This window comes from Lathyrus oleraceus, chromosome 1, assembly GCF_024323335.1.
Source record: "Lathyrus oleraceus cultivar Zhongwan6 chromosome 1, CAAS_Psat_ZW6_1.0, whole genome shotgun sequence".
NCBI classification, from domain to species: Eukaryota; Viridiplantae; Streptophyta; class Magnoliopsida; order Fabales; family Fabaceae; genus Lathyrus; species Lathyrus oleraceus.
The window spans coordinates 295,623,889-295,634,741 of NC_066579.1; the positions used below are offsets into that span (position 1 = coordinate 295,623,889).

At 39.2% G+C, this 10,853-nt stretch overlaps 1 protein-coding gene across 1 annotated transcript in view; it reads right to left on the bottom strand.

Annotated features, from left to right (window-relative positions):
* Window positions 1–8,330, bottom strand: part of LOC127131266 (uncharacterized) — a 29,729-nt gene extending 21,399 nt beyond the window's left edge. Inside the window, exon 1 of the mRNA XM_051060195.1 lies at window positions 7,536–8,330. Within this exon, the coding sequence (XP_050916152.1) occupies window positions 7,536–8,291 (756 nt within the window). The 5' untranslated portion in view covers window positions 8,292–8,330. The remainder of the gene's footprint in view (window positions 1–7,535) is intronic.
* Between the last annotated feature and the right edge of the window lie 2,523 nt (window positions 8,331–10,853).

The window sequence follows — 10,853 nt, forward strand, 5'->3', positions numbered from 1 at the left end:
AGGGCTTTGTTACAAAGGATCCCCAGAGTCATTGATTCACAAGAATGTTTGACGCTTACGGGAAATACTTTTCGGTCGTCAACTCCATCAAGGGAATCTATTCTGGGTGAGGTTCTCGTACCGACTCTTACGAAGTATTCACCTCGGGAGTCCTTACTACGCAACCATCGACTGGGTTCTAGACAGGGTACTCAGAGTCATGGATTCAAAAGATTGTTTGACGCTTACGGAAAATACTTTCCGGTCGTCAACTCCATCTAGAGAATCTATTCTGAGCGAGGTTCTCGTATCGATTCTTACGAAGTATCCACCTCGGGAATCCATACTACGCAACCATCATTCCTAGTTGGCCAAAGGTTCAATGTTCTAAAAGGTTCTTAGAGTCATGGACCCCTTTGAAACATTGAAGCTTACGAGGTATACACCTCGGGCGACAATATTTGCAAAAGGATCTACTCTAAGTGAGGTTCTCGTACCGACTCTTACGAAGTATTCACCTCAGGAGTCCGTACTACTCAACCATCGTCCTATCTTATGTTTTTTCACTCTAGACTCGGGTGTAGAGTCTTTCCCACATGGTTCGCAATCAAATACCCAAATACCAACAATCACAATAGAACCAATATACAACAGATATATCAATATAATAATAAAGATAGTAAAAAGCAACAAATAAGGAAAAGCCACATAATTAAACAAACAAAGGCACACAAACGTCCTAACTAGGTTTGACTCACTTAGGGGACAACACCCAATCCCCAGCAGAGTCGCCATCTGTCGCACCTCGAAAAAATGGGGATACGACTTCAAAGCGAAGCACGATCGCACGCTCGCAATGATGGATTGAACAGAGTCGCCACCGAACTTTATTTATTCCCAAAAATGGGAAAGGGAAAATATCGATAAAACCCCTAAAAGAAAGGATAAGATATGGTCATCGTAACCAATATCAGGGTTCGGGAGTCGATTACGCAAGGGGAAGGTATTAGCACCCCTCACGTCCGTTGTACTCAACGGGAACCATTAGGTCAGTTTGTGTGCATTAGTGTTAGTTGAAATATTAGGCTTTTCAAGTTATTAGGTGGGAAAGAAAGAGTAAAAGAGAGGAAAATGTTTTTGGATTTTTGACGAAGGACTAAACCTAAGATTTTTTATTAGTGGGCCTGACAAGATTTAAAGATCCTGCTCCTACGTATCTCAAAAGAGAAATCAAGGCTTACGTAGTTCTGGGTAGAAAAATGTTTTATTTGTTGGTCGATTTTAGCGAAAGCTACTTTGTGTCAAATCGACGAAAACATTGTTGGACTACCCAAAACAGGTGGAAAAACATTGCCTTGCATTGTTTTGAAACAAAGTACCTTTCATTTGAGAAAAGGTTTGAAGGGTTAATCGCACGGCGGCGAGAAAAAGAAATTGATTGGTTTGATGTGTTTTGAGTGATGGCGAGAACTTGGATGAGCGAGATATACATCTCGAATCCTAGTCTCAAGAGTGCATGGTATACACCATGTTCCATTTCCATCTTTATTGAAAGAGGTTAAGATAGGAATTAAGTATTTTGGAATTTGATTGAGAAAGGGTTTGAAGAAACCGCATTGACAATTTTAGACGGTGGCGAGAGCTAAGATAGGCGAGGCATACGTCTCGAATCTTAATCTCAGGAGTGCACGGTATACACCATGTTCCATTTCCACCTTTATTGAAAAAGTGTTAAATAAGAATTAGGTATTTTGAGTTTTGTAATAAAAAATGACTTGACACTAGATCAAGTATTGATGGACGTTTAAGAGAAATTTGAATGAGTGTTTGAGAGAAAACAAAATGGATAAATTTGGATGATGGCGAGAGCTAGGATTGGCGAGATATACATCTCGAATCCTAGTCTTAGGAGTGCACGGTATACACCACGTTCCACTTCCATCTTATTGAAAAGGTCTTAACTGTGAATTAATATTTTTTTGAGTTTTTATTAGGAAAAATGGCTTGACGTTGAATCAAGCGTTTGATGAAAGTTTGAAAGAAATGGAATAGAATAGGAGGGAGAAATGAATTGATTTGTTTATTGAGAAAATACTCGACGTTGGATCGAGTAATTATTTTTGATCTTTTGGAAATGGTTGATTTTATTCTTGTGTTAGTATCTAACTAAACAGTCAAACAAACAAAGAAATAAAACAGTATAAAATTATTACACATCGGGGGAGTGGGGTACATTTTGTCAAATGGGGATTCAAAATCATGAAATAGTTAAATCGGGCCCAAACGACAAATAATGCAATGTATGAGTGTAAGTGCAAGAGAACTGTCTCATTGTAAGAAGGCCCAAGAGTACGTCATGTGAAGAAAATAACACAACAAATTATATCTACAACACACTTAAAAATTAAATCGAAAAAAAGGTAAAATCGGGATTTATACGGATGGAAATTGAGGGACACATAAAACCTAAATAATGTGCTCAAAGCCGGTTTGCGCATGTTGACAATAATTGAAATGTCATATGCGATTAATCGAAACGCGGCGAAATACTATCACTATATCGATAAAAATAATCATGGATAAACAACATGGGAATTGTTGAATCCATAAATTAAAATCGATGTTTAACAATTAAAATAAAATAAAAGGGTAAACATTATGAGATGATTAAACAAAAATGTGAAATAGAAATAAAAAAATGGTGTAAAATTAAATTTAAAAAAATGGTGCACACGGGTATTGAACCCAGGACTAAGGGTTTGCCAAAGCATTCCTTTACCAACTCAGCCATGCAAGCATCCTTGTTGTATGGACTCAAGCACTAATACATAAGATAAAAATGAACCAAACTCTTAAGTAAAGCACAAAGTTAAAAACAATAGCAGGTTCTCATAAACATTTTCATCTTCATCCAGCGATATTTTCTTTCCATTTTGAAACATCAATTTTAACAGCAAGATAACATCACAAACAAACATGGCGACGTCATTGTTAAATCAAACATGGAGGCTTCGATGAAACCGAATCAGAAAACAACCATGGTTTCCTCGGAAGAATGCAAAGCAGAATCGAAACATAGAAATAAAACTGGGAAAGGAAGCTAACCGGTTGCGGCGAGCTCGACAGGTGAATGTAGACAAGCGTTGCCTTCAATTCTCTCCTTTTCTTTTCTGAATGGTAGCCACCAATCCTCTCCAGAAACTAGGGTTTTTTCTCCTCTCCTTTTTTCTCTCTTTGAATGGTAGTCGTTCCTATTCTCTCCAAAATTAGGGTTTTTCAGCTCCCTCCCCTTTGTTAGTGAACAGTGGCCTCTCTTTTATAGTCACACTGCTAGGGTCTTTTGAATTGGCCGCTGAGATCAAAGGGGTGTTGGACTTGGAAGTACTTTTGGTGCTGCCAGTTTGTCTATCCTGTTTTGGTGCTTATTCTGAAAAAGGTAACATGTACCTTGTATTTCTTTTGTGGAAACGTTTTCATTTTTGTTGCTTGTGAACTTTTACTGCCTTACCAAGTTATTTTACTGCAGTGAAAATGGAAAGCATCAGCAGGTCCACTGTGTGTCTTTTTCCTCCAAACTATTGCCTCATGAACTGTGATTGGAATGTTGCTACTAGTGTCAATGTCACTACCACCATGGTCCTTAAAAACAGAATTGAGAGGTTTATTTATCAAGTCCGCTGCTATCTTAGTGATCTCCTGCATTGCCGCTTCACTGAACTTTGAATTCACAGCTGAAATATAATCAACAAGTTCAAGCAAAGTTTGCCTCTCTCCAGTGATCTGATTCCTGTTCCTTCTGCTACCGGCAAGAATTTTTGATATTTTCCTTTATGTTGTGAAGGCTTTTCTCCTGGCAATTTCTTGTCAAATTTCCCACCGCTAGCCGTGGCAGTTGCTGTTCAAGTTTAGTTCACGTTTGGGTCTTTTCTCGGGATAGAAACCAAGTGGTGGTCGGGTTATATGTGGATTTGAGAAACCGCCACTACTGTTGTGAGGCGAATTCTGCATAGAGCCGGGGATTATAGCAGCAGCACCAGCACCTTGCGAAGAAGCTGATGAAGGACTTTGGTAGCAATGATCAGAGCAGGAATGCCATAAAGCATTTCACCAACAAAGCTCCAGTTAGGACCATATTCCCGAACAACTGCACATAATATTGAATCCTCCTCCGTATCAAAGTCTTCATGGATCCGTCATGCGTTGGTTGGAAATTGAAGCATTGAAAATCAGGCTGTACTATCCAACAGAGCAACAGTAATATATTTGGCATCAGGACTAATTGCAACCACAAGAACATCATCATTCATTCTCATAGTCTTGACATTTGACACGGTGAGTTGCTTAGTAGGTTGACCAGGTTTTTGCTTAATTAGGTAGTCCCAAAATTTTACTTCGTGATCTGCACTTCCTGTGACAAAGCCAAATCTATCTGGCAGGACAACAATTGTCCGCACAGGGCCGCCATGAGCTTCAATAACTTCAACACGAGTACCACTTCCAATGTCAATAATTTCTAATCTTCCGTCTTTAGTTCTAACAAGTCCATACTTGTTAGAGGGAAGACTTAAACTGCAAAGTCCATATCCAGAATCAATGGTCCTTAAGCAGGAACCAGTACTTGGATTCCCGATCTTTACTGCATTATGACTGGTTGATAACAGAAAAGTGATGTCCGAACTAAATGTGACACTTCGAACATCATAGCGGTGCCCCTGAAGATCAATACCAAGTGTTCTTTTGGTTTCACTCTATGTTCAGCTCCCTCTGTAGCCTCTTTACCATGCTTCTTCTCCTTTTTGCGGTTAACCATTCGTTTGGCTTTACGCTTTGCTTCGGCATCATACAATACACGGAATATTTCTACCGTCTTTCCCGCAACATGACATGCCAGCAGATTCCCAGACTTGTTGAATTGGACAGTGGTAACTCTATCTTTATTCTGCCGCTGAATCTCACCAAAATGCATCAAAACTTCCCATTTGTTTGAAACAGAAGAATCTCCACCGTCATTTATAGACTCCCTATCCACAGAATCTCGTTTTCCAATTCCCTGTTTCTTCTGAGTTTGAACTCCGTCCAGGTAAGGATCAATAATGGCATCTAACTTCACCAACCACAGGGCAAGAGCAGATGAAGTATGGGGAATTGATGCGAAAGACGTAACAGTTTCTTCAATTACACCGTCTGGAAATTTGCACTGAAATAACCAGCCCTTATTGATGGCACCAACAAAATCAGCAAGAACTTGCAAAAGCTCCACTAAAGTCGAGGTGCGTCTAAGCCTCTTGATCCATATATTATGAGCAGACTTCCTCCAAGCACCAACAAGTGCGTCTTCAGGCATAACAGGCTCAATTGCATAAATTGCAGCTTTCAACGATTGAATCTGTGATGACAAGACTTTATGATTTGGAAATGTACTGTCGTCTTCTTTCTCCCCGGGTTTAGAGTTAAAGCTGTGATATCCTGCCCTTCCTCCAGTCTTAATACATGAGATACCTCCAGAGTGTGCATATCCAGGAAGCACACTGACGGTGATGGAAGATCATTTTCTAGAGAATTAACTCCGATCAAAGCACTTGTCCCATCAACAGAAATTTGCATGCAGCTGATACTGCAAAAGAAGGAGAATTGTGCTCTTGCAATTGGAGTATCGTTGAGAGTAAAGGTACTGAGAGTATGCTGTGATTCATTCCAAGTCATTACAACCCCTTCAGATGAAAGACAGACAATATGGGCCTCCACACCATCCAATCTTCTAATTAAACGTCCTCTTCTAATGGAATGCAAGAGAACATCTGATGAATGAGAGCAAGAAACAACTATTCCGGGATTTGAGTTAACACAACAACTGATTATTTCACTGCGGTGCCCCTGAAGTACCAGTATAGGGCCTTCAATTCGATGTTTCCGATTCTTTTCAATCAAGTGTGATGAACTATTGCTGGTTAGAGATTTAGTCAAATCTCCCAGTGAATCACTAATCTTCAAACTGATGTTATTGACTTCTATATCATCAAATGTATCTTTTAGCAGTAGATGCATTTCGTGGAGCTGCATCAATCTCATTTGAGCTGGATTCTGAGTCTGCAGCTTTACTTTTTCTTTTCTTAGCTTGAAGAGTCGTGCCACATCCACCGCACTTGTACACATCCAAATCCGGAGCCTCTTGAAGTAGGAAGTTTCTCTTCGGGCCAAGTTGCGGAACCTTTCGGGATAGAATCCAAGAAAAAATCTTGGCTTAGAGAAAATGAAGACGGTGGATCGAGGCATAGAGCTTGGGGTGAACTTTTATTTAGGACAGACAATAGTTTAGAATTTTCAATGTTGTCGGATTTCAAACCACACCATGGTACTACGATAGATGCGTTTGAATAAAACCGCTCGCAGGACTTAATCTTCTTAGCCTTCATGGTGTGAGACTCGTCGTCACTAACATTCCACAGATATACATTGGAGTCTTCAGACGCTGATAAAATGTGTTTTCCATCCGAAGTAAGAGATGCCGACATTAGGCTCCCTGCACTAAGGCCTTTGAATTTGCAAACAACATTAAGCCCTTCAATGATTCTGACTTGTGAATCAGCACAGGTAACCATAACTTTGTTACTATCTTGTGGAAGAAACTGAAAGCCAGTTATTCCTCTCCCGGGAGATTTCTTTTTACCAAGTAAGCATATTTGTGATTGCATCTGAAAGTGATTATCTGATACACTATAAAACCGACAATTTCCTGTCATGGACCCGATAATTCCTCCCTGTCCATCAGGTTGATAGCATAATGCGGTGACAATTTCCTTGACATCGGTCCAATCAACAACATGACAATCAGGAATTCCTCAAATGCGCACTCTTCCATCTATTGATCCGCTAATGAAATAATTATCATCCACGGGATTGAATTGTATGCATGTCACGTAATTACTGTGTGAGAAAACTTTCAAGCAGCAGTCATGCCCAACTTGCCATAGCCAGACAGTTTTATCAACTGAAGATGACAACAAATAATTATGTTTTGACCAAGAGACATCCAAAACTTCACCTTCATGACCGTGGAACTCGTGCAGTGGTTTCTCCAACAATCGGAAGACCTTAGAAGGGAAAATGATGCAAGCCGAATCTGATTTTCGTGAGTTTGATTTGAACTGCTCCTTCCTAGGAGTATAAGCAACAGACTCGACAGCGCAAATACCCGCATCTTCAAGCTTCTTAACATCAATTGTAACTATACCAGATGTCTGAAGTTGTTCGACGGGTAAAGGACCATGTTGAATCTCTTCGGTTTCTTGGTCCTATTGTTGTTGTGCTGCAGGTTTGATAGTTCCACCAAATTTCCACACACCATTAGCCTCTCCTTCTATGTAGCAAATATAAGACAAGATTGGATGTGTGGCATCACACAGAAGGACAAATCCATTAGAATATCCCACGAAGTAAACTCTGTCAACTCCGGCACCTTTAACAGTGGACAAGTGGCTAGGAACACCCCCGGTTAAGGGCCAATTTGCAAAGCTATCTGAGCCAGGTTTTGTGTTAGTTTTTAGAATTGAGGCTACCTCAGCTAGAGTTTTTGATGAGTTTAACTGACTCGGCAACTTGATGAGTTTTGCAACGGTCAAAGATGGATCGGCCATAGGTATTAGCACCGGAAACTCCTGTGCAGATACAGATGATGTCCTACTCTGCTGAGACAATAATGTAGACAAGCTATCATTATCGTAATAGTGTATCTGTCCAGGGTTTGTTAGCACAAAAAGATCATCTTTGCTATTCAAATCCCTTTCTCCTAGACTTGGCAGTAAAATCAAGTCTTCGAAAGTGCCGTTAAGTGTAAGGTCTGCACGACCGGTGCATCTTAATGACTCCATCCCAGATGACCATTCGAGAGTTAAAACAGTCAAAACTTCTTTCAAACCAATTTCATCACCGCCATAGACAAACAACTGACCAATACAATCGTTGTGAGATTTGCGATTATTGGACCATTGTAAGACAATGACTGGGATTCTTCTTTCTGCGTTTGAAAATTGTAGCCTAACAACGTTTTTAGAGGAAGTGGTTTGTTGACCTTTTGAAGGTGCTGCAGATGACAAGTTCCAGAACAGGATATCTCCGTCTAAGTATCCAACAGCGAGAATGGAGTCATCAGAAGATGCCCAGCAAAGAGCACTTATCTCTTTGTCTCTGAGATTTTGCTCTAAAATATCGGCTGGAAGATTGGTGTCCATTTCAGAAGTGTTACCGCCGTCATCTTTCAATTCTAGATCCTTTCCGCCACCAAGGAACACAATTTTAGCTTCGGAAACATCCATCTTGAAATGTAACCAACAATCTGTTCCCAGAAGAAATAGGCTGCGATAGAATTCCGACAATTGGTTGATCGCTGGACTCTGGAAACCCGACAGCTTCCCTTAGAAACTTAACTGATAAATGATTAGATGACTTCAAAAGTTGTCCTTCCTCGGCGTCAAACTTTATCACAGAAAACAAGCCGTGCTCATCTTAAGTCTTCCATCCAAAGTCCCAATAGCCAAGAGTCATTGAATGGAATCAAAAGCAAGAAGTGAAGCAGAAGACGGAATGCCATAGTGAATCACAATTCTCGGATCCAATTCAGTTGATTGCAAACTACTATGCTGCTGAAACTTGTGGTTGAAATGGTGGTGGACAGCTTTGTGCAACAACTTCTTGGCAAACATGGTTTTGATGATGATGATGTTTTTTTTTATTATAAGTTATTCATATGCCATGTGCATGGATGATAATGATTGAATGAATGAACGAAGTAATCGAACTATGAATGAGTATGTGGAAATTCTTGAATATGAATGGAATTTTTTTTCAATGTGAATGAAGAAAATATGAATGTAAATTTGGAATGTGAAAAACGTAAAAAATATGAAATAGTAAACATGAACATGTATGAAGGTGAATGAAGAAAGAATACAAACGAATGATTGATGGGAAATTTTTTTCAGGGCCAAAATCGGGGTATGACAAAGTTCTCTTACTTGGTTAGTCAAATAATTGTCGTTCCTCTACAAACTTCCAAACCCCGATTAAATCAAATTATTTTCATATTAAGCTAAATGAAAAGGCAGTTGACTTTGAGTTTTCAACTTCTCTCCCCAATTGGTTGAATACAAGTTCTCTTACTCGATCAGTCGAACAATTGTCATTTTTCCACAAACATACAACTTAATCAAATCATTTTCTCTATACGAAAAAGGAGATGGTTTTGAGCTTTTAACTCCTCTTCTCAAATGCTTGGATATGAGTTATTTTACTCAGTCATTCGATATCTTGTCATTCATTCTAAAATACGTCAACCATATACAACCTTATTTTCATAAATATTCAGATGAAACAGAAAGCGGTCTAGAATCTTTTATTCCTTTTCCCGATTATTAGGATACGAGTTGTCTTACTCGATTATCTAAGTATTCGTCATCCATTCAAAACACTTTAATTATTATCAAATCCTTTCTATAATTAAGGATGAAAAAGAAAGTGGTCTAGAGTCTTCTATTCCCTTTCCCGACTGTTAGGATGCAAGTTGTCTTACTCAACTATCCGAGTAATCGTCATCCAACCAAAAACATCTCGACCAATAAAAAACATCCAACATATTAATCTAACTTGTCACCCCCGTATGACCAAAACTAGTTTCAGAAAGAACACTGTTAATCCTTTCTAATGCGCACAACAAGCCAATGCTTAAACCTCTGCCGAGAGTAGACAAGTCAATGTTTAGCCATTAGAACGCGATCTAAACAATTCTTCACTAAAAGACACCAACCAACCATAGTTCCCCGAACTACGAATGCTTTGATTTCCTTATTGCACCATAAGGATACGTAGGCAGGAGATTGTTGTATCTTCGCGAGCACACTAATAAACCCCCCCCCTTTCCCTTTCTGAGGTTCCCATCCATTTCTATTTTCAATATATTTATGACCCAAAGAAAACAAACAAACGTAAGTTAACACTCAAATCGCAAAATTGAACTAAAAGGTTCCCGTTGAGTACAACGGACGTGAGGGGTGCTAATCCCTTCCCCTTGCATAATCAACTCCCGAACCCGAATATGGTTGTGACGACCATTATTCTATTTTTCAAAGGTTTTATCGATATTTTCCTATTCCTTCATTGGGATAAATAAAGTTCGGTGGCGACTCTGTTCGAACATAATTTTTTTCCGCGACCATCGCGAGGAATCGCATTTTTCGAGATGCGGCAGGGACGCTATGAGAAATGGTTATTTTGTTCTCGCACATCAAATTAATAATGTGGAGGAAAACAAACCTAGAAATTTATGGACCATAAAGAATAAAGAAAAAGTGCAATATAGTTTCAAAGTTTAAACCATCACCATTATTGCTCTAGGTATAGATGCGTTTTTTCACGTATCACGTTGTAACATTACTAAAGAAATATATGACACCCTTCAAGCTACCCATGAAGGTACAACCAAGGTAAAAAAGGATAAGATTAACACATTGACTCGTGTGTTTGAATTGTTTATAATGAAATCTGTATTGGTATATTTGTGAAGGATCCATAGGAGGGAACACAAGATTCACCCAAAGTAGGGTACATAGCCGCCCAGTCCTCACATCGTGCACTCATTTATCATGATATGCTCCCTTTTATCACAATGTTTGCCCATTGTATAGTACATCAGTCATTTGATCAAGTCACTTGCCTTATTGACTTGGCAAAAACTATATGTTGCCTAGACACATAACATGAGAATTGACGTGCTATATAGCACTAACATCAGAAAGCTCAGAAAAATAAAGAAAGTTACATCCTCCTGAAGAATAAGGAAAATAACACATTAGCGCTTATAGGAGGAGTAGGATAAACCTCAA